This window comes from Protopterus annectens, chromosome 3.part1, assembly GCF_019279795.1.
Source record: "Protopterus annectens isolate FY-2018-M chromosome 3.part1, PAN1.0, whole genome shotgun sequence".
NCBI classification, from domain to species: domain Eukaryota; kingdom Metazoa; phylum Chordata; order Ceratodontiformes; family Protopteridae; genus Protopterus; species Protopterus annectens.
The window spans coordinates 1449541752-1449567727 of record NC_056732.1 but is presented as its reverse complement, the minus strand read 5'-3'; the positions used below and the strand labels follow the sequence as shown (position 1 = coordinate 1449567727).

The following is a 25976-nucleotide window of genomic DNA, read 5'->3' as shown; positions in this document are numbered from 1 at the left end:
CCTGGTTTACTCAAGGCTCAGGAGCCTCAAACTAGCAGCATACATTATCTTACTCTACTTTTGTTCATGGAACACTTCTCCACAGAACTGCAGTCTGCAGGAGATCAAAAAGTCCAACACTAGGAAGTCTCACTTGGTTAAATGGAACATGTTGCCATTTTGGTGCATCTCTTGCTACATAGCAAGATCACCTGCCACAGTACTGCTTATCTTCAGGCACTTGGCAGGATTATTTGAGGATGACCTGGCTTATATTTGTGGTAAGGTGCATTTGCGTCTTTTGCAGCCTTTCCCTCCAATGGATCCGCTCTTGGTATCATATTCTGTGGTCAAGGAGTTCTTGAAGGGGGGACGGTGTCAACGCTGAGCCACCTAGAATAATCATCCTTCTTCTGGGTCTTGAATTCCATTATAGAAAAAATTATCTTGCTTTATTCGATCCATTTAAGTCAGCATATTTAAAATTCCTTTCTTGAAAGACTCTTCTAGTGCTCATTACTTCTCCCAGAAGACTGTTTGAAGTGGAAGCTTTGATAAACACAAAGCCTTGTACAATTTTTCAAGGACTAGGTAGCCATTCAAACTAATTCCTACCTTATGTCACAAGTGATCACAGAGCTGACTGTAAATTAGCCTATCATGCTACCAATGTTTATTCTAATACCATAAAACAATGGGGAAATAATACAGTGTATAATAGATGTACACAAGCAACTGAAATATCATACTGGAAGGATCTAAATATTAAGCAGACTTATCAAGTGTTTGTCTCTTTTATGCTAGAAAAGCAAGACAGATTTGTGTCAAAATAAACGTTTTCTGAGTGGCTGGGTAATTACATTATCTTCTGCCATGACTGTTGCAGTAAACCACTAGAGAGATAAATAATGGTGCATTCCACCAGAACAGCTGTAGCTAGAGCTGGATGCATTAGAAATGTTTTTTCACACAATAACCAGTTATAACCATTTTTATGTACTTAAAGCATCATCTCCTATCAGTGTTCAATGCTACACTTGTTTTACTTGTTATTTAATCACTCGCTATCTGACCACTTTGATGTTAACATCATGCATTGCTAGAACATATTGTTAGAGTCAGATATTGTTTAATCAATTGCAGTACAGTCCCTCTGCTGTTAGCCCAATTTGTTGTATAATATTTACAATATGGAACTACAGATGCCTTCAGAAAAAGGAATTACATTTTGTTTAAGAGTATACACTAGGTAAGTAGAATATAACCTTAAGGTAAAAGATAGGCAGAAGAGCTGTAATGTACCAGAAATGTTGCGTACTGTGTAGACTGATTTGTAAAGAAACTTGGAAAGCAACTTATTTGCAAATGTTGTTTTGAAAAGTTGTTACCACCTTCTGGCCCCGTCATGGCTGAAAACAGTCTTTGTACCAGTTTACTTATCTGATTAACAAAGTTAAAAATAAACAAATAGTAAATAAATCTGTGAGACAGTAACCTGGACCACCAGCAACACATTCTCTAAACATCACAGCCTGGGTATACAATCAAGAAGCAGGGCAGATTTTTAGTACAAGTCCACATAGACCTACAGAGACAGATGAGCTCATACACCATCTTAATCTTGGAAATGAACAGAGCACACACCCATTCTGCGAACTTAAAGTGTTTCTCTCTTTTGAATATCCTATTCAGTTCTAACATTTTGATTATAATTTCTCACTTAAAAAATGAACTCTGCTCGCTAAAAAAAAACACTAAGCATGAGAGATAGATAGATAGAGAGAGAGAGAGATAGAGGCCTCTTAAAATCATTTAGTATATTCAGAATCTAACAGTCACAGGGAATATCAAATTCATACAAGTATAACAATACATCATTCACATTGTTTTACAGTTAGGAAATTAAAAAATATATATTATATTTCTTGCCTTTACAGTTACAGATACTCTTTGGATAGCATCAAGAAAAGTATCAAAACTGGTAACTTTTGAAAAACATTTTTTTCTTTTTCCCAGTTATTTTTCTGTCAGTTGTTAGCTGATAAGCAGTTTTATCTTGTATGGGATTATCATCCAGGAAGGCATCAGGATTTTTCTGCTTAAGGTCCTTATCCATCTCCATTTCCATATTCAAAGATGCATTCCCTGCTGAAGTATGGATTACTGTGCTGGAGCTGTTTGGTTCATGCATTCTTTCACACATGCAGTGGCACAGCGAGGGTTGGGCAAAGGTGCTCAAAGTGTTAGGGGGTGCTATCTGCAGAAACTGATCTGTCTTTAGTGTTGTTCTGAATGCTAGCATTGCATTTGTAGTCAGGACTGACGCTCATGTGGTTTAAACTGTAGCAAGTGTTTTTCTACAGTTTAAAAGAAAAGCAGAGCTTCCCCTTCTGGAGTAGGAAGTATGAGCATGAGAACCTTGTTTTTTTTTGGGGGGGGGGGTCTTCAAGTACAAGAGGATGACTGGGACATAGTTCTGCAAACTTGCATCATCTCAGCTCCATTGTAGAGATGTTAAATAACTATGTCATGGCTGTAAATTGTGTCTGCATTGCCTTATCTTTTAGAAACAGTAAATGCAAGCGTACACTATCTCCTATATTTAGTTTATCAGCATTGCGTGCTGTATGCTGTATGTTAAATACTTGAATTAGCCTGATTATTGCTTATCTTTTAGAAACAGTTTATTTGGTTTAACAGCATTGCGTGCTGTATGTTAAATACTTTAACTAGCCTGATTATTGCCTTATCTTATAGAAACAGTACAGGCAAGCATATACTAGCTCCTTTAATTAGTTAAACAGCATTACGTGCTGTATGCTGTCTGATATATAATTGAATTAGCCTGATTATTTCTGGATACTGGCTTACTTAACATCCAAGTGTATACATGATAGCTGCACTAGTATATCTATCTGTCAGCATTGCCAGGCATTAAAGTGGTAATTCACTGTCTGCTTAAAACGCTTAATGGTTACAGCAAACGCTGTCTATAATATAGCATAGCAACTCCTGCTTGCATTGAATATAGCTTATTAATGCTACAATTAGTTAGAATGTTGATGAATACATCCTGTACTTATTAGATAAAACGTGATAGTTAAGTCCTTGTAACCCACTGTTTGTGTGGACAACATTTGGCTTGAGTTACTGTCTAAATAACCACAAATTAAGATTCTGCTTGACCTGCAGGGGTAAAAGGAGTTGGAGACATATCCAGCCTCCTCTCATTGTACTGAGACATTTAAATGTGCTCTCAGATACCAGAGCTCCACTTGGCTTACTGTTTCATGGACATTTCTACTTGTTTGGGACCTTGCAGCTTCTAAATTGGTCTTGCTGTTTGATGACTGCACTGTTTAAGTAAGATAAGTGAACACCTCCTGAACTATTCTTTGCTGTTTATAAGGTAAAGCTGCTTAAATATAACACCTGAATGACCAACTTGCTGTGCTAGAACCTTGTATACCATGGTAGCAGTGCAAAAACAAAAAGAAAAATAAAGCAATTTTTGAACAAAAAGCCTGTCCTAGCCTGTATGCAAACACCCTGAGTACTAACTAGCTCTTTCCCTCCTCCAGACCATTTGTACCCATTATTTAAGGGTCCCCCTCTCCTATCAAATACCTACATCAGTTAAGAATTGCCCAGAAAATAATGTGGACTCAGCAAAAAAGTTTGAGAGAAGCATAGCCTGAAAGTAGTGAATGTATGTTAACTTTCTTGGTTTAGTGCACTTTGCATAGTGTACTCCCTTATGGACAGCTGACTGACTTTAGTGTGGTCAAACGCTACATCACAGATTAGCGGCAGGCATCACCCCCCCATATATCTGTTACTTTCTTAGTTATACTGCACTCCTTTTCCTCTATAATCTACAGTGCACCTTTGCCTCTTCTTACCCATCCTGCCCACACTCCAGCTCCCTGAATTACACAACACATCTCTGATATACTACTTTGATTGAATTTAGTCTAAGGTTACTTAACTGCCACATACCTACCTTCCACCCATATAGGATACATATTGCAGTAATAGGGTCTCTTTTGCATAACACTGATAGTCTCCCAAACTCTCCAATGTCTTGGACTACTGGCTCTGCCGTGCTTCGTTCGCTACGCTCACTCCGCTCCTCTACCTTACCCCCATTCCAACCCACCCCATATCAATTACATTTATAGTTATACACCACACCCTCTATCAGTTCCCTCCAACCCAATTAGAGTTTCACACCACACATATCACTTACAAACCAACACCCTTCACCACACTCTTACTATCACTCATTATTAGTATACAAACCCACTTACTTTAAGTTATTACCCTTAAACACTCTTCACCAGACATGATGAACTATAAACAACAATCCCACTTAATAAAAGCACTACTCTTCCTATGTACTATCATCACCTTTCTCCTGCTCTCTTACCTTTCCTCTTACCACACTCAACTACATATCAGTACCCCCCCCCACAATGGCAAACCAAACCTCTATCCACTCCCCTGAAGCTTTGTAACTTCCCTATGACACCACTAGACCTCACCTCCTCTAGATCAGTCTCTTACTCCCACTACAAACTGTCGGTCAGAACTAACTCTCACTCCTCATTAAGACATACTAAATTACTACACAAACTAAATAAACTGTATCTTCACCTACTCCACAAACTCATTCACTGTGGTGACATTCACCCTAATCCAGGACCCACCACAACACCCTACACAGACTCTAATCAGCCAAGCCCCCTATGCTATAGCCCTACCTCTTCTCTCCTCTTCATTAACATAAATGCAAGAAGTATAGTTAACAAAATCCAGGACCTTCACGCCCTTATAGCTGTATATAAACCAGAAATAGCAGTGCTAACTGAAACATGGCTTAAACCAGAACACCATAATAATGAGATTATAGCCATTGGGTATAACATAATATACAGAGATAGAGCAGAGAAAAAGGGAGGTGGCGTAGCGATATTCTTCCAAAATCATCTCACCATTGAACAAATTGATTATAACACCCAAGAAATCAAAGATGTTGAACTAATCCTTGCCAAATTAAAACTAAACTCAAACAAACATATCATTATTGCAGGTGGCTACATTCCACCATGCAATAACACTGCTATAATGGAAAACCTGCTAAACTGGATCTCAAACTCCATGCCACAAGAAACTGTACTATTAGGTGACTTTAATATTGACTGGCTGAACTGCTGTACTTGTGCTGTACCACAGTCCAACTACCCACATTAACCTCCATAGATTTACCCAAATTATATCCACCGCAACCAGAACAGACAAAAACCTCAAAATGAGAATCCATTTTAGACTGGATTCTGTTATCTAACCCCACTCTAGCATGGCACTCTGGCTGTCTACCTGACAGTCTTAGTGATCATCAGCCAACCTACCTAATTCGGAACAGGCCCCATTACATAAACCAACCCAACCTCAGAGAAATAAGTAACAAAAAGACCTTTAAAACAACTGACTTCATCAATTCAGTACAAAGCTGTAATTGGACATCCCTAAAAGTACTGTCTCTAGATGATGCCATATAGTACTTTTCTGCAAATCCTAAACTGCCATGCCCCCTCCAGAACTATAACACTAAAAGCTAACTATGCTCCAGATATAAAGATACTAAGACTACAATGAAAGAGAGGGATCTGGCCTGGAGTCAGTATCAAAAGAACAAAACCAGTAATCTGAGGCAAACCTACCAAGAACTCCGAAACAAAGCCATAAAACAAATCAAACTAGACAAAAGTAACTACTACAAAAACATGCAGGAAAAATATGCCAACAACCCTAAGAAATTTTGGGCTACAATAAATGGCATAATCCACCCAGGTAAAGCCACCACCCCAACCCCAGTACTACCAAACAACCATGACAACATTCCCACACAATTTAACAAGTTCTTTACTGAAACAGTCCAAACCCTTACCAATGCCCTCAATACTACTAGCAGCCCTATACCAGGTGCTAGCAAAACCACCCTACTATTCAGAACAATACCACCAAATTTTCCCTACACTCTGTACCCACTAAAATTATTTCAAAGCTCCTTAAGAAACTCAAGCCAACCACACTAGCTGCTGACACCCTACCAGCTGAATTCCTTCAGATAGCAGCAGACATCATAGCCTATCCCATGTCCATCCTCATAAACAGGTCACTTGCAGAATTCAAAGTCCTCACCCTGTGGAAAACATCACACATTATTCCACTGCACAAAGGGGGCAACTCCTTAGAACTCATCAACTACCGCCCAATCACAATACTCTCACCTCTATCCAAGATATTAGAGAGAGTTGTACATTCCCAACTACTTCGATATCTCTTACAAAACAACTTAATCTCCAAAACTCAGCATGGCTTTAGACCATCCCACAGCACCACCACAGCATTACTATCATTTACAGATATAGTTAACCACAATAGAAACAAGGGACTATTTGTATCTTCCATTTTCTTAGACTTATCTAAAGCCTTTGACATGGTAGACCATAACATTCTTCTCCAAACTTTATCTACCCTAAGCCTCAGCCCCTCCACTATATCATGGTTTACTAGCTACTTATCTGGTCGACAGCAGGCAGTCCTATGGCATGACCAGCTGTCCCCCCTGCTACCAGTATCCATAGGTGTCCCTCAAGGATCCATCCTTGGCCCACTGTTGTTCTCACTATTCACCAACCAAATCAATTCCTCCTCACTCACAGCATCAGTAGTACAATACGCAGATGACACCACCCTAATAAGTGCCGCCCCTACATTAAAAGAAATGCAAATCCTCACCCAAAACACTTTTACTCTAGCCGAAACATGGTTCACAAACGTATTCTTAACCCCCAAAAAGGTAAATTAATTATTTTCGGCTCATGTCATGCTCCCCACCCCCAACAACACTTTCACCATTCACTCCAAAGATAACATTCAAATCACTCCAACTGCACATACTAAACTGTTAGGTGTAGAAATAGACAATAACCTCAAATTTGACATCCATATAGCACAAACCATTAAGAAAGTTAATAAAAAACTAGGACTTCTCTATGGGAACAAACACTTTATAACTAAACAAACCAAAGCTACTATTGCAAGAACTCATCTCTTATCCATCCTTCTCTATGCCTCTCCCATCCTTACTAATATCCGCCAGAGTGATCTGAACAAAATGGAATCTTGTTATAATAAAATAGCCAAGTTCACTACTGAACCTCATACAAATCCCACCACTGTCTCACCCCTAACCAACTCAATTGGCTCAAGCTACCTCATCTACTTCTGTTTAATGAACTCACAATAGCGCATAATCTCTTCTACCTTCCAGAAACCCCCCCTGCACTTCAAAATATAATTAAGCCCCACATCCCTACCAGAGCCTTACGATTTAGTTCTTAGAACCTAATAAGCATTATCAGACACAAAAATGATGCTGGCAAATCTCTCTTTGCCTGCACTATTGCCAAAATCTGGAACTCACTACCTAGCCAAATAACCTCTACTACCTCCACTATTCAATTTAAGAAACTCACTTCTCAAGCAATTGGCTTTGTTAATGCTACTCCCCAGGTTAATTTGCACCAATACCATGTTCAAGGATTCTACTAAAGGTCCCCTAATTCCTTTTACTGTAAAGCTTAATAATCACTGGTTATTTCTGTAACAAAATATTGAGAGTACTCATAATTTAGAAAGAAAAAAAATTTTTTTCTTGTGTTTATATTTTATATTCTATATAAACCCTACTACTAGAATGCTGTATGCTGACTTTACTAAAGGAATTGTTAATCTATATATAACTTATGTTTCTAGGGAACCTATATCTCTGTATGATATTCTTATGTATTTTTCTTTATGATATGCTATTGGAGATTTTCTCCCCGGGCCTCCGTTGAAAATGGATATGTGTCCAGTCGGACTTTCCCAGTTAAGAAATGTAAAATAAAATAAATAAATGGCAACTCTTGAATGTAGCTAACCAAGTACTTCTGGTGTATTCTCTCAGGGTGATGTCAGGCACTTATTTCCCTGCTCTTGGGATCATTGATGCAATGTCTGAGATGTCTGATGATCCCAAGTCCCAGGCAGTGGCTCATAGTCAGGGATCTTCTCCATTGTGTGATGGAACCGGTAACGTTTGCATGTCTTAAAAAAATAAAACAACAAATGCATGCAGACAAACACCATTGTGTATGCAGATGCACAGACACACACACACACACACACACACACACACACACACACACACACACACACACACACACACACACACACACACACACACACACACACACAAACACACACACACACAGACATGCATGCCCACTCCCTCACACACCCAAAGAAACATAACAATAATCTCAAGTTGCTTATCCTATAAAACTCTGTGATTATATACTGTAAATATGGCATCTTTTCAGGCTTTAGAAAACATACCTTTTGTTCCAGGGCCAGTTTGTACTTCTGTTCAACTCTTTTGCATTTGTTGTACCAGCTATTTTCATCCATGATGAAAGGTGGACCAATATTTTCTGGCGTGCTGCTTTCGCTGCCACTACTGCCTAGTGTTCGCAGCTCCTCTTCATCACTGCTGATGCTGTCCGAACTGTGCAAGATAGAATTATAGAAATGACTGCTGATACACTGATTTACAATTAGATGTTAAGCTTACATGAAATTTATGTCAATAAAGGTCTAGTTAAAATGCTGACAAGGCATCATTCTATCTTAAACTATTATTATTATGTGAAACTACTGTTACACATGAATAAATGCGCGCACACGTGCACACACACACACACACACACACACTCATGCACATGAGAGTGCACACATGCACACACACATGCACGAGACTGCACACACACACACGCACACACACACACACACACACACACACACACACACACACACACACACGCACACACACGCACACACATGGCACACTTTGCATTTCTCTTTAGAATATGTTCCCATTTATAAAGTAGGACGTGGACTAGTTTGTTTTGACATGACGTATATGTATAAAAGGAGGAATAAAACTATTCTTTGAGCATATCTGCTCAGATACATTTCTGGTTTATAGAAGCTCTTTAAATATGACAAGAGGATATATAGCACTACATGTGGAAAAGGCATAATCTAGGATTCAGAAACTTTCCCTGCACTCAAGTAAACTGCTGTGGCTTAAAGGGGCAGTTTACATGGATCTGGGGAATGAGATTCAGATACATGTTTTGCTACCACGAGGAAGACCTCATTATCAGCTAATATGTATGCCTCTGAATCATGGGTAATTGCCACTGATGTAAACAGCACGTTTCAGCAGTAATTGCAACTGGCACCCCATGCATTGCACTGGTACAAATGCCCCCCTCATTCACTCTTCCACACATTTGCAGATATTCACACGCTCTCACACACACACACACACACACACACACACACGCACACACGCACATGTGCACACACGCACACACACACACACACACACACACACACACACACACACACACACACACACACACACACACACACACGCCCTCTCTCAAAAGCATCCCTGCAGGCACACAGATAATCATTTGGTATGACACTATGCACTTGATCACACTCATGTTCACACTCACCCATTTACACATGTACACACACACACACACACACACACACACACACACACACACACACACACACACACACACACACACACATATGTCTTAATAACTGATGATTACAACTGGGCAATAATGCTCACTATTAGAATCCTATATTTCTTAATATTCAGAATAATGCATCATGATGCAAAACCTGTTGGTTGATTAACTTTTTAAGTGACTTAGAGTAATATTGAAAGAGTGTCCCTGGTTCTGGCTACTACTTCTCTTAGTCTTACAGGCTTTGTATAGCAGGCTTTTATTAAGGGAGTTGAGAGGTATGGCAGCCATCCTGCCCCCCCCCTCTACACACACACACACACACACACACACACACACACACACACACACACACACACACACACGCACACACGCACACACACACACACACACACACACACACACACACACACACACACACACACACACACACACACACACACTCAACATTACCTTCCCCACTCATGACACACTCACCATTCACCCATAAACAAACACACACACACACACACACACACATAAGCACACCTACTCTGCCAGTCCCCTAAGTGACCTCCCTACTGCAACCACACAGACAGACAGACAGACACACACATGCACATCTTCACACACACATGGGCGCACACACACACACACACACACACACACACACACACACACACACACACACACACACACCCAAGACACTTATAGCTCTGCAGACTCACACACATGCTGCCATATACACACACACTCGCACAGACCCAACCACTACTTCTCTGCTGAAACCCCGATACGTACTTGTAATGCAGTCTCTCTCACTGGAAGTAAAGGAGTATACTGCATTTTGTCAGTGTTAATTAATATGGCTGGCCATGCTAATTTATGCAGCCAAGCTACTGTCTGAATAGCTCTGGTGTATAAATCTCTTACCACAGGCATTTCTGGAGTAGGGCACATGGGTAATTAGCAGAGGCTCCTTCCATGGACTGCGTCATTATCATTTAGCATGGCTGTGGAAACAGCTCACCTCAGTGATGCTACAGACCATGTAGAATCACTCCAGCAGCTTGTCTATGAACTGAAAAGGGCCTCTGCCAGTGTTTTTCCACTCATTTTAGGGCTTACCGCTGGTAGTAGCCCTTTCCTCAATCCCAGCCATTCTTCCTACATCATCTTTATTCTGTTGATATTTTCTAAGTGTATATTTGATTGATTCTGCAATCATACCTCTCAACCACTTAGAAGAAGTAATCTGGACAAAGCCATAAATAATACGGGAACAAAGACCCCAAAAATATGGACAATTTTTAAATATTGCTCTTACAAACACAATAAGTAGATAGAATAGCAGGTTTTGCATCAGCATGAATTTTCTGAAGGCTATGAAGTCTGAAACTCAAACATCTGTCATTTTCTGACTTAAATTTCAATGATTTGCTAATGATTTACTCAAAAAACACAATTGTAAGTAAAATGGACCAAAACTATCAGGCAAAAATCTGGACAGTCTGTGAAAATCTGTATAGCTGACAGATATGTCTGTAGTATACTATGTTAGTGTAAGAAAAAAAATGTTTATTTCTTTTTTTTTTTTGTTTTGTTTTATTTTGGCATAGGCTATGGCTGACAAAGGTCTGTCAGTCAACCATACATCCGTTTTCCAATCAATTACTGAATGAGTAAATAAATAAATAAATCAACAAATAAAATATTTCTCTCCATATCTAAATAAAATCCATATGAAATAAGTAAATAAATGCATTATATATTGAATATTTATATAAAAAAAATGGTACACCTGAATATCTTACTACCTGCTTTTAAGCAAGCATACCATGTTGATAAATGTATGGAATTATCTTATCTTCCACACAGTACATAAAGGTGGCTATCTGACCTCTGATCTCACCAAAGTGAAAGAAAGAATTCCTGACTAAAAGAAAATCCATGAAAAATGTTTTCCTTTTTCTGAGTCTGTATATCCTCAGAGTGAGAACAATAGATAACTAAGCAGGTAGTGGGGATACAGCCTTCTGATGTATGAGGCTGAGGTGGGCTTATACCCCTTATTAAAACCTTTGCAGCAGGTATTACACTGCATGCTTCAGTGAAAGAATATATGGAATTGGTGCTATTACACATGACTAGTAAAGATGAAATCCTTCAGCCTTTGGCAATTAGCCTATTTCAAAATTTATCAGCTGAAAAATTGATAAATGTCAAAGGAAAAACTGATACTCATTTTAGGGACACAGTTATTTCTCTTAAGACTTGCAAAAATCAATAAAACCTTATCAGATGACATACTTGGCATTTGACTTTAGATATGTAGTGTACATTTTATTCTGTTTTCTTAACCTAAATTAATTACAGGATGTGGGCAAAATATGTTTACATCGATTATTATATGAAATTTGCAAAGGATCTTATCAAGAGTTAAGCAAAGACAAACTCAGAGTTCTCTGGGGAATGGGGTAATAGATTGAAAGCTTTCAAGCTGAGTTTGCAAGCTGAAGGTGAAAAACTCCTGCATTTCTAAACAGCTAGATGCATATAAGGACATATTCAAACCTTGGGGGGTAGTCAGAAACAAATAGTGCACACTTTTACGTGAAACAGCATGATGGGCACTGAGGGAATGATTCAGAGACACAAATACTGAGAATATTGTGTAGTATTCACTGTATTACAACTGATTCCTTAATCGCATGCAGATATGTGTCAATGTGCTAAAGAAAGCCATTGTATATGCCAGTGACAAAATCAAACATAGCAAAGTGATTCAAAAACATAAAACATCTGAATGCCAGGAGTTTCTAGATTGCCGGAATTTCACTTGCACTATAATGCTAGGAGTACCTTCAACATTAGCACATCAGCATGTGTTAATAGTTTCCTTCATAAATACTGAATTGCATGTTGTCAACCTCCATGCTGCAGATTGTTCTGTCAGAGGCTGGCATTCCATCATTTTCATGACCTGGACATTGTCAACCACTACTGTGTAAAATAGACACCTCAAACACCTCAGAGGCCCTTGGACCTCAAGTAACCCTCATACAAGCATAATTCTAAGTGAGGAAAGCTACTTCACTATATTCCTAGCTGTATCGATTACCTACCTTTTTGTTTTGCAGACTGTGACCCAGAGTTGAGCACACTGGTCCTATTACAGCTGTCATGGTCATTTGATTTGAGACTGCAGATGTAGACAGAAACACCACACAGGAGTTATTAGACATGTGCCAGCTTCAAAAAGAATCAATGGAGATGCAGGGACTGCCTATCCCAGTGGACATAAAGGTTTGTGTAGCATTACCTATTTTTCCGAAGAGGACTTTCCTGCATCTGAAGACAGCAATACATTAGGAATGTCATGGGTTTCAGTCTTGTGAATTTTATGTCATTTCCTTGATGTGATGTTGCAGCATGAGGAGAAGCATATCCACTCCAAAGAGGAGAGAACTACCACTACGTGGGCATTCTGCAACCTAGTCCATTTCCTGAGGTTCAGGGGGAATTGATATTGCCGCTTTGGCCCCATCTGCTCTACATGGTCTGCAGTACATTGATTGGAAGGGCTTACACTTCATTAACTCACAGGTGGTATGTTGTGCACAGAATATTATATACAATATGTTTGTGCACTATCCAGACAGTTCCTATAATGTCCACATCTGCCCCCATAGGTGACATGTGCTAGTGTTCATAAAGGCTGACTTTCCACAGGGTCATCTAACTGATAGATGCACACACTGCCAGCCACAGAATCCTCAACACCCTCTTCTAACGAATGTAGGCAGCAGACCACTCATATTGGTTAGTGTCCACAGTTGCATGTTGCAGGTAATACTAATGACTGTCATTAGTAGCCTCCAGATCATGGTGAGATGGCTTATAGCTACAGTATCACAGATATGGAATATCATAAAACATGTGTTCAGACTTATGAAAGCTCACGCTTGCTGCCTGACTACATCTGGTGGTGTAGTGCAGTATACACTGAGCATCTGTAGAAAGACATTTGTTGTATGTGCCTGATACACAATATACTACTATGAAGGCTGCTACAATGGTGGGCATTGCACTTCCATTAGACAGAGCACTTGTAGCAGTGGAGGAGGTGTCATGTGAGGAGTCACTGAAAGAACCTGTTGCAGCAGTACCCTATGCAAGGCAGAGGTGGGTGCAATACATAGTGCCTTCAGCAAAGAAGCAGCATCTGGTCAACAACTATGGGTCATGGAATGGACAACACAGAATAAAACTAATGCATGCATTAACACACTTCACCTATGCATTACAGTGCATTGATTGGCCATGCTGTGCATCAGACATCAGCATATTTACAGTGCATTGACTGGCCATGCTGTGCATCAGACATCAGCATATTTACAGTGCATTGACTGGCCATGATGTGCATCAGACATTAGCATATCCATGCAGGCCCTCTGTTGCAGTTTAGGCAAGGATTTTCTTAGTGCCTCAGAATGGGATAGTTTAGTGTGATGATGTGCACAGTGTGGTGAAGATGAATGATGCCCACAGAATGTGCTTGTTTATAGCACTATATTGTGTATCAAGGCACATACACAAAACATGCTTCTATAGAACCCAGTGCTTAGTGCACTACACAACTAGATGTAGTCAAGCAGCAAAAGTGAGCCTTCATAAATCTGAATACATGTTTGATGATGTTCAATATTGTAGTATTATAAGTGTAGGCAGGACACAGGCATCATTTTTTCCATAGGTGTGATTGGGCACAGTGACACAGGACTGCAATGCTATTAAAGGAGGAAGGGTTATAAATGGTAGATGTTGTAGCTATGTACAGAAATAGCAAGTTAGAGAGAGTCAGAGATCACATTCTCCAGTGTCAGAACAGAGTTTCCATGATGTGAAGGCTGTACAAATGATTGTATGGTAGTTTGGGAGCATGTATCAAAACAATGCAAATGGCCCCAGATAGCCATTGCACACAAAGTACCAACAGGAGAGTATAATAGTTAATTTGGAACTGTGGGACTTGATATATCAGGCCTTGTGGGGTGTTCCTATGGTGGAGTTCGAAGGGTGCCAGCCATGACCATGGGAATGTTTACTCCCCAAGGCAGAGGCAATCAGTCAGAAGAAGAAGGACAGTATTGCCATGCCTTTAACTGTGAGTCATCTGCATACACTTGGCTTGTGACTGTGTACCACCTAGCTGTTAGCTAACATGGCCATGGCAGGAATTTGCCAATAGGAACATAGGAACAATACTAGGCAAGCAATTACAGGGACCCTAAGATGCCCTGCCATATACACATTTACACAGACACAGTTAAAAGTGCATGCCTCCCTTTTCAAGCACTAAATCATGCTCACCTCCTAAATCAAGCAGGACTGTATGTGTTAACCCGAGTGCAAATTTGTGACTACCCAGCCATTTATCAAGACTAGCCTTAAAGGTAGTTAAATTAGCACTTTGACCCATAGTGGCAACTTATTCCACAGGCTAGGAATACACTGAGTTAGAAAACTATGTCCCCAGTAAGATTTGTTTATTTTTTTATGTAGACTTAGGTTTGTAATCCAAATGTTTGCAGAGCCACTAGATTTGTGTAGAAATATGAGGTCAAACAGTACTGGGTCTTTCATGGCTTGAGAAGTGAGACAAGCAATGATCCTTTGCTTCTTCTCTGACCAGAAAAAAAACAGTAGCACCAATCTCAAGATGAGAAACAGGCCACAGTCTTGTCCCAGTGATGTAAGGGTATGTAGGCTTGTTGTAGCCTTTTCTTGGTAGATGGCTTGAATAGCAACCAGACCAATCAAGAAGGTTAAGCACAGGCACTCACTTCCCAACCAGAAAAAGTCAGGAATCTATGTAGTCTGCTCCTTCTCTCACCAGGAGCAAGCTACAAGCACCAATTCCAAATTGGCACCTATGAAGCAGTTATTACGCTTTATTGTGAACAGCACTCCCCTTTATTGTGAACACTAGCCCCTTGGAAATAACGTTTCTATACTCCTTCTCTCACTATGAGCAAAACAGAAGCACTACTCCCATGATGACTACTGAGAGGCAGAATGTGGACTCACCAGTAATTGGTGGTTTTGGAGATTTTAAAGGTAAGATGGAAAATGGGTCAATACCTAAGAGCTGCAGTGTGCACTAAGTAGTTAGATAAGAAAGAGGGGGTAACTTAAGCTTTAGCTATCTAAGTGGAGAGCCATTCATTTTAAAAGAGCATGATAGATTGGAAGGGGTTGGCACTTTGCATTCTGATTCTATAGAATGCAATGAGATGGCCAATAAATTTAAACAGTTGAAGGGGAGTGATTTCACAAATTGATAATTTTGGAAATAGCCAATGAAAGAGGAGAAGGAAGGAGATATGTGGTCAAATTAACATAAAGGGCAGGTAACTAGAAAGACAGTTGAGTTTATGTGACTTACAAGAGACAATGCTGTAGTTTCTTTCCTGGTTTAAATATGCAATTAAAAGCAGAATATAAGTAAATCATAGTGTAAAGAAAATGGATCACAATATACAAAATAGAAGAAGGCAACACAAAATACAGGAAAGCAGGAAAAACAACCTAACCTTTCCCTCACAGCAAGTTGTGGCAGAGTCTGGGTGAGCTTTTCTAGATAGATCATCTCACAGATGCCTGTAGTCTGCTGAGTATAAACTGAGTCATCCTACTCTACTGGCATAGTAGAAGGATTTATGACCTTTAATTTTCTTGGTTATATGTTTTTAAGGCCTTTCTTGTTGAGCAATATGCTTAGATTTATACACACCAAAAGTATTTGATAATGTGTCTGATAAAGGAAGAGCTCACTGGTAGGGTTCCTATTATGTGACTGCAAACACATTCTGTCGAATGCGTCTTGATCGAACCTAAAAGAACAAAAAGGGAAAATAGCGAAGTGGCTTTTAAGTGAATTCTTTCCCTGGGAAAGAATTTGCTTGATCGCTTCCGTTATTTTGCCATTTTCGGCACTGTAGTGCGATCTCGGAGTTGGTATATTTAAGTAGGGGGGGTGGGGGGTGCTTTGCCCCCCACTTTATGTAATGTTTTAAAGTTTTTATTTATTTATTTATTTTTTTGTAACAGCTTTTTTGTTTCTCTTGGAAAAAAAATCGCTGTTCTGAAGTTTCGACGTTGTAAGTTTTGATTTACATGGATTCGATTAATCATTGTTCACTTTTTTAAGTGTGCAATGATGTAATATAGACCCCACTGGTAGGATGACTTTTTTTGAATTCTGAAGATATTTCCATGGCAATTAACTGGGCTAGATGGAAGGGTTTCCTGACTATGATCAAAACATGATGATTTTGTGAGAGAGTAGATAAGTACCCAGGACTCTTTTGACCAAATCATTCTGAAAAGGAGTATCATTTATTACATATAAAGTGGGAGCAGCTTTTCTGACAAACAGTACTTTGCTGCATTGTCTTGCATTCAGCATGAGAACATTTTTAAAACACCAGATTTGTGCATATTCCTGACCTTGCTAAAGATGCTTAGTACCTGTGGAAGAATGGATAACATTTCCCAGCTTACAGTAATCAGCAAACTATTTCAACCACATTTCTGGAATAATGGATTAGATGTCTGCAAAATAAATGCTAAAGAGAACATGGTCAAGCACTGTTCCTTGTGGTACTCCCACTATTTAGAACTTTAACAGCTTGGGTTCTCTTGGCTAACCAATCTGTAAACCTGTGTAGATCACAGGTGTTTACACTGAGTTTGCCAATTTTTTTCTATAATACTAGCAAACTGGATAATAACAAAAGTCTTTGCCAGGTCAAGCTAAGTACTGCATGTGGCCTAAGGAGATACTGCACAGCTAGCTGGAATTTTGTAAATAATTATATGTCGTTGTTGAATATCGAAATGATTTATACAAGTGTTACAAATGTATTATAACTGTATGTCATGTGTATATCAAACTGCTTGTACAGACATGTATGTTGAAAAGGTATTTGTAGAATGCTGTTTGAAATGTAACCACAGTGTGCTGTACTGTAAGAGAACAGAAATATACCTGCACTATTGTAACTGTTTAAATGTATATGCTTAACAGAGGAAACTGGAGGGTTAACCTTAGTCCAGAACTTTAGAAAAAGTTCTGAAATTAAATGACTTTATAGGCTACTCAATAAAGAGGCTATCTCTCAAGTTTTCAATGCAGCTAGAGACAGAAAATCTGTACTAGGAAGATTTCTGATTGTCCTTGGAGTGAACTAATTGCTACTTTTGAAGCATGAAGGAATGCAATTGATTTATGACTTCCAGCATTTGCCAACGATCTGAGCAAAAGTCCTTGTTTGTATATTTTATAGGTAGATGCTAAATACTGCCAGCTTCAGCAATGGAGGTTTTGCATGAGAACTAGAAGTCAGATGACAAGAAATGATGTCATTCTGCAAGCTATCCCAACAGCAATATTTTAGATATTAATTTGAGAAGTCTCTTAGTGAGACAGAGCATTCTGCATTCTGTGTTAGACATGACAACAAGACCCATTCACCACATCATCTGCCTTGCTCTAATAGTTACTATTGAATAGTATAATTCTTTTAGATTCAGTCAGGAATATAGTAAAACTTAGTTTAGATGTTTTTCCTTATTTGTGTGTGCCTGTACTGCAATGTTATTTTAAATATTTCCTGTGGTTTTGAACTCTGATGTCACTGTGTATATATAGTATTGTTTTGTTCTTTTATTATTTATTATTAAATATATTTAAACCTTTCACTGTGGCAGATCTGTGTAGAGATATTTAAGTTTTTGAGAGTACTTGCATGTTTATTTGGTGATATTGTGTGGACCACTCCTAATAGCCTTGGTTCTAAAGTGTCTGATACTGATTGCTTAAATTATAATACAGTTAATAATTATTTATTAGAGTGTTTTAAGTTAACACCTGAAGCTTAAAGAAAAAGGTTTCATGAGCATAGATGCAAGGCAGATGAAAGTGTGTCTGATTATGTTGAATGTTAAACACTTATTTTCATAGGTGGGTGAGTGGATGTCAGGTCACCCCTTTTGAAAGGCTGGCAGACCTTTTGGTGAGGGAACAAGGCCTAGCACTTTGCCATAGGACATGGGAATCTGGTTGGAAGATAGAGAATGTAACACCACAGATGAGTTGGGGAAAAGGAGACCTATATCTAACAAGCAGGGAATCATTGCACAGGAAATGGATACCCAGTGCTGCATATGGCTATAAGGGAACCCATGGTGGGTAGACTAAATCACCCCAACAGAGTCCACCAGTAACAGGGGAAACCACTAGTTCAGGTGCACTGTCAGGATGAAGGGTTAAATATTTTAAATGTAACCAGTGGAGCCATGTAGCATATAGATGTCCATGGAGTCAAGGTGGGGAACAAAAGGAAGGGGAACCAATAAGTTGGAATGGCAGAATGCCAGTAGTAGTTTTCTGGAGACAACAAGGGTACCAGATTACCACAAGAGTTGATATCCTATCTTAGCAGATGGAGAACAGGCCACTGCTAAGAGAGACACAGCCTCTGACCTAACCATTGTGAAGCCTGCAATGGTTAAAGAGGAGCACTACTTGCTTGGGCAGTCTACTCCAGTCAGAGCTTTAGGATGGACCCCATTCCAAATACCTTTTGGCTAGGGTTCACCTTGACTTGGAGGGTGGAAAAGGAAGCAAGCAAGTAGGTGTGTTTGAGGATATACCTGCAGATTTACTGATAGGGAATTACTCTGATAATGCAGTACCTTGTGTGCATGCAGTGACATGGCTTGGAGAGTTAACCTCAGTCCAGCAAACTTTAGAAAACTATCTGAAATTAAATACTTTATAGGCTATGCAAAGAAGAGGCTATCTCTCAAGTTTTCGGTGCAGCTAGAGATATAACATCTGCACTAGGAAGCTTTCTGTATTGTTCTTGGAGTGAACTAATTGCTACTTTTGAAGCATGAAGGAATGCAATTGTTTTATGACTTCCAGCATCTACCAAAGATCTGAGGAAAAGCCCTTGTCTGTATATTTGTACAGGTAGATGCTAAATGCTGCCAGCGTCTAGCAATGGAGGTTTTGGCCTGGGAACTAGAAGTCAGATGACCAGAAATGATGTCATTCTGCAATCTATCCCAGCAGTAATATTTTAGATATTATTTGAGAAGTCTCTTAGTGAGACAGAGCATTCTGTATTCTGTCTTGGACCTGACAACAAGAAGACCCATTTATTACACATCTGCCTTGCTCTAATGAAGTAAGTTTCTAAGCAACCATATAATTCTCTTAGTTACAGTCAGGAATATAATGAAATTTAGTTTAGATGTTTTTCTTTATTTGTGTGAGCCTCTACTGCAATATTTTAAATATTTCCTGTGGTTTTGAACTCTGATGTCACTGTGAATATATATTTAGTATTGTTTTGTTCTTTTATTATTTATTGTTAAGTATATTTAAACCTTTCATTGTAACTGATCTGTGTAGAGATATTTAAGTAGATATTTAAATTTCTGAGAGTACTTGTATATTTATTTGCTGACACAGTGTGGGCAACTCCTAATAGCCCTGCTCTGGGTCAAATTACCATTTGTATTAATATTAATATTACACAGTAAAATTGGTCACCCTTTGTTAAGGGCCTTAAAGTAGCTGTTTAGGAGTGACTGGTGGCAGTGCAGAAGGTGGCATAGCTATTAAACTTGTGCTAGCCTTTCCCAGGTGTGTGTGTGTGTGTGTGTGTGTGTGTGTGTGTGTGTGTGTGTGTGTGTGTGTAAATCAAACTTCAAAGAGTGTGCATGTGTCAGCTACTTGGGCAGGGACATGAAGCACTGGTTGGACAGAGAGGGTGCTGGAGGTCTTGGCTTGGTCATTCAGCAGAGATCTCAACTCTATAGCTGTGCCAGTGGGGAGTTTTACTGGGGATCTGGAGAAAGAGTGAGAATCCAGCCCCAGACTGACTGTGGTCTCTATGTGCTCTTTAGGGGAAATTGCACTTGATGCAAAGAGTTGTATCTGGAAATACTGTGTGTGTACTTGTCATCCTCTCAGTGAACATCCCCCACAGTTGCCAGTGGTGAGGACTGAGGCTCCTTGATTACTGGTCCAGTGGAGGGTTGTCATAATGTGCACTGAGTGATCACTGTCCACAGCACCTGTAACCTTTTCAAATAAGTTTTCTAGGTTCAAAGGGCATGACCTACTGTTCACAAAATTAAACTGACTGAGTCTAAATCAGCTAAGTTACCTGTACTGGCAGATTTCTGCTGTGGTAAGTTTCATGGCTTTGCATATAAGGCTAGTGAGGCTTATGGGCTGGTTCTGTAGAATAGGGGAGTCACAGTGGCTATTCTGTGGGGATTGGGCACAAACCCTATGGGCAGGCTGAGTTAAAGAGTTTAAGTAGAGATAGATGGCACAGATGAGTATACAGCCTGGTATGTTGTCTGGTCCCATGAAAACATTATTTTTAGCCATTCACAGGTAATATAAGACTTGTCCCATGGTGATTTCAGGGGAGACTACACTTTCAGGGATACTGGGAGCAACAATGTGGGTTGATTGATTAAAATTAGCACTAGATTTGCCTGCTAAAGTAATGGTTATATCCTCTGGAGTGGAGTGTGATATTAGTTTGAGTAAACTACGTACATTGCTGGATAATATTCCTTAATTTCTTGACATAATTGAAGAAAGATTTTTTAGTTTCTTTTGGTCACTGTAGTGACATTAAGCTCATACAATGCATTTTCTAATAGTGCTCTTAAGTTACTTGCTGGCATGTTTCAGTGAGATCCTGAGATAAAGGGATTGGAATTTCTTACAACTTTTCAATATTTTCCTTATTTTTTATGCAGCTTATTAATAAGGGAGATCCAATACAGAGTTTTATTTATGTATTTACTATTATATTTAGAGCAGACATGTATGGACGTTTCTATGCAGCTCTTTTGTTCTGCCTGTATTACTGACAAGCACATCTGCTGATTGATGTCAAGGGTGACAGCCAGTTCAGGGAATGTCCTACAGTCATGGTGATGACAACTACCTACATGCCTCCATTCTATATGGTGGGTACACACACCTCGGAGGCAATGCATCTCACTGATGCTGTCTATGTTAGTGACTCTTGTGTGACTTGGATAAGAATAACATGGACCAGACATCCAGAGATAAACACAGTGGATCTAGGAGGTTCCTTCAGACCCTCCATCATTACCTCATCTGTAAGAGTCGTCTGCATGTCCTCCAACATTAACATTGATGACTATGCTACTGGGTTGTCAGACTGTGACCCATGCATGCCTCCAACGTTATCAGTCACAGGTGACTCACTGATGTCAGTCATATGTTGACTGGAACCGCTGGCAATGGGAAATGTGAAAGAATATAGATAATATACTTGTGGCAATGTAGGAAATTATGAATCACTCCCATCAAAATGTGGCACACATATTGCTACATGCAGATTTTTTATTTATATGCATACTTTATAGTGCAGGTTTCCACAGTTCCAGTCTCAATTTACCTGAAGAACAGAAATGCATGTGTTTTCTGCTGACTAACCCATTCACACTATACTGGAACATGCTAATTCTAAATTGGTGCACCTTCTACAGACACATAGGCAGTTGTCACTATCCTGGCTCACACATCCAAGCTGTTCCCAGACCTGCCATAGACAGGGTTACCAAGAACTCCACCACCTTTGTGAGAGGCCTCTGTGTTGGTTGTCTACTTCCTGTTATAGACCTGTCCCTGACAATATCCTCTGCCCTAATCTTGGCATGCAGTGTGATAATCAGTCACCCTACAATGCATCTGTGCTAGTACCCTATATGGCCACAGAATTGATGTCCTGCACCACTCTCTGCTGCATCTGGTCCAGGAAAGCCTTGTCTGCCTTACACTTCTCAAGGACATGCATGCCATGTGTGTAGAAAGACAGTAGTACCTCTGTTGCTGGTGCAGTGAACTTTTCCTGACATTGCTATTCTCTCTGTCCCGTGACAAAATGTGTACACCTGTGAGTTACATAAGTAGGTCCGCCTATGTGTATATGCAAGATCTTTGCCATTTATCTATGCCTCTGGTCTATCAGCCTGCCCCCCCCATTTGTTAGCCTCAGACCAGACTTGTAATATGCTGTCACCATGCTACCCATGGGCTACAGAGACAGCTTCAGTGGGAATGTCATCACTACATGCTGTCTGGCAGCAGGTGCTGATAGCACATGCTGTGTCCTTTGTACAGGAGTCTTCATATCCCTTGTAGCATGTCTGTTCCCCCCAGCACACACACAATAACCTGTCCTGACTGCGTTCTCTGTTCCCTGTATGTGGGAGCCCCCCTACAGCATGAAATCCCCTATCATGCCTTATTCTGTTTTATCCCATACACTCCTCTGCTCAGTATATGTTCCTGTTGCTTGCTTGTACTCGTGTTCAGTGCAGTCCTGACATCTGTTATCAGTTGCCTTGCCTGCTATATGTATGCCTGTTTCCTGTGCATTCTGTTATCTACTATATTCCAATTAATAAGTTGCCCTTAGTTATGCCGTATGGTAATGGCTCTTTTTATCATATGAAAGCAGGCTTTGTAGTGCAATAATTGTGATAATCAGGTGATGAGGAACAATAATTTTGGAGTTTTAGCTATAACACAAGGCTTTATCAGCTATAGTTAAGTTAACTCTACCATGCCTGCCTCTGTCTGTACCTGGGCTGGGAGGTCACAGTGTAATGGGAGTTGCAGTGCCATTTCTTCTTACTGGTGATACTTTGGCTTATGCAACCAGGCTGCGCAATGCTGAGTATTGGTGTCCAGTACTTTTGGCGATTGCACACCAGGCTACAATTTTCATCCTTATTCTGATCTGTAGAGCAATTCTGATCTCTTCAGATGATTAGTTCAGAAGGGTTCCCACCTAGTACAGCAGGAACTACTAAACTCGCCCTCCACCTGCTGCACAAGAACTATAGAGATCTCTTGCTACACTAGTATGATGGCCATTGCTCTAGGACTAAGACTGATACTACCTGGCATCAGATTGTCAAGGCATTGAGTGATGGCACTGGCATCACCCACTCTGGAAAGCAGCATGGCATCACCACCTGGACCTACCTCACCACTGAGAGGAAGAAGCCAAGGAGAGGGGATCATCTTTGTATTGTAAACATTCGATACTAAGTTTGGCACTGTGCATTTTCATTATGACTTGTTGGTATAACTGCCCTCTGTTGCCAGGGAAATGTAATACTACCTACTGTCTGCTTTATGTTTTACAGCAAATGAGGAGACAGAATTCAATTAAGCAGTACAACCAGATATGACAGATTCTCCAGATGGTAGGGGAATTATTGCTTATCACTTTCTGTACTGTAATATTTGAATTAGTTGTCATAAATATCTACTAATCTCTTATATTTCTTTCTGATTTTCTTTGCTTTATATAGCAGTGGTCTTGGCTTCAGTAGCAGAGTCATATCTAGTTTGAACTGCTCACAATCATGTGTTTCATTTATAACAATGGAAAACAGCAAAAAAAATCCTGAGTAGAACACAGCAGTAAATAGTAACTCTGTATTTGGCTCTCATTAGACTGATCAGTGAATGTAATGCCCTTTTTGTATATACCTGTCCAAACAGTTATTACAAATGAAAAGACTACAATGCTTCTCTCAAAAACATCAACGGCCTGAATCATAAAACTATGCAGACCATCTCACAGCCTTACACCTCTTTTTGGTATCATACAGGTTACTAATAGATGATATCTGAGTTGTGTATAGAGCCTCAACAGACCCTATTCTGTCATATCTATTACACATTTACAACTGCAGTGGTATCCTAAATGCTTACTCAAGGGATCTCAAACTTTTTTGCAAAATTAATAGAACATGATGGAGGAACAGGTATGCGTAACAGAGAATACCAATTCTATAGTGCTGTCTTTCACTCTGCATAAAGCAAAGTACTCCCCATTTGCTATTCAAATGTAGCTTTGATGAATAGAAGGGAAACTGCGCATTCCCTCCTGGTTTAGCACCACTGTCCCTTATGGATAGGGGAAACATGAAAATTCTACAACATATACTTGTTTGGCCCATCTGTGGGTTATTCATATATAAAATATAATGGTTAACAACTACCATGGCAATCTAAGGGTATACTTTTTAACATCTTCATAGATCAACAGCCTAGTAAGTACCTATGAGCCTATAAACCTAGAATGTCACCTTAATAGCAATCAGAAGTCTATTTTTCTCTTCTCATAGGTTAATAAGTTCATAGGTTCATAGAAGGTTACTAGGCTAATAGCCCTAGATCCTTTAAAAGCCTAGACATATTTATCCAGAGTTGCCCCATTTGTTGTTAGTTTGGTGAGTGATGTTCACAGAAGTAAGGGTCTATGGTAGTTAATACCAACTTCCTCTGTCCAGGAGAGAGATGGAAACCAATCCAGGAGTGAATTTGTGGTCACCCTTCAATTGATCTAGGTTCCATTTAAAGATGGTCAGGGAGGGGCTCTGTTTCACGTGAATTGGAAGCTTATTCCACAGAAGTGGCAGTCTCTGGGAAATGTATCTGTCTCTCCAGCGTGACCTGTTCATGTTAGAGGCTAGGTTAAGATCTGATTCTGCCACCAGAATGACATCTTCCAGTGGAAGCATCCATAGTGGGAGTATACAAGATCAACACAGTCTGTAGAACCAACAGTGCAATGGCTAGCTTAAGGAAGACTTTATTCCCCAACTTGGCACCTGTGTCTCTAACGCAAACAGGTAACCTGTAAATGATTCACCTCCCAGACCCTTGCTTACACTTATCAAGGGTATCTGCACTTGTCAGAGATTTGGGATGTATGGCTAGGCTTAAAAAGGCCCATGTGGTCGTTAGTCTAGTAAACACCTATGAACTTATCATCTGCATGCATCCTAAATTGAAGGAGGTAAAAACTTTAGCAGACAGACTACCGTTAGTCCAGAGGTGATCCAGTAACATGTCATGGTCCACAGTTTGAAAAAGCTGCAGATGTCAAAGAAGACCAAGGTATAATGCCAGTGTTGATCTACCAACCACTAGGAAATTAGTAAAGACCAAACAAAGAACTGATTCTGCTTTGTGAAAGGTCTACAAACTTGACTGAAATAGTTCTGGGAGGCCATAGGTTTTCAAACAACAGTACATACACCACAAACATATTTGTCAATAACCTTTCAAAAAATTGGAGGGTGGAGGTTAAGTGATATTTTTTCCAGCATGTAGGGTGGCAAGAACTTTTAAGTGTGCCTTCTTAAAAATGTGTATGGCTAGGCCCTTTATGGTCCCTATGATTGTTTGCCTAGTACTGTTCC

At 39.7% G+C, this 25976-nt stretch overlaps 1 protein-coding gene across 2 annotated transcripts in view; it reads right to left on the bottom strand.

Annotated features, from left to right (window-relative positions):
• Positions 1-25976, bottom strand: part of RUNDC3B (RUN domain containing 3B) — a 2404839-nt gene that overhangs the window by 534678 nt on the left and 1844185 nt on the right. For both annotated transcript variants that reach the window (XM_044067523.1, XM_044067522.1), the window contains exon 7: positions 8428-8596. In XM_044067523.1, the coding sequence (XP_043923458.1) occupies positions 8428-8596 (169 nt within the window). The remainder of the gene's footprint in view (positions 1-8427; positions 8597-25976) is intronic.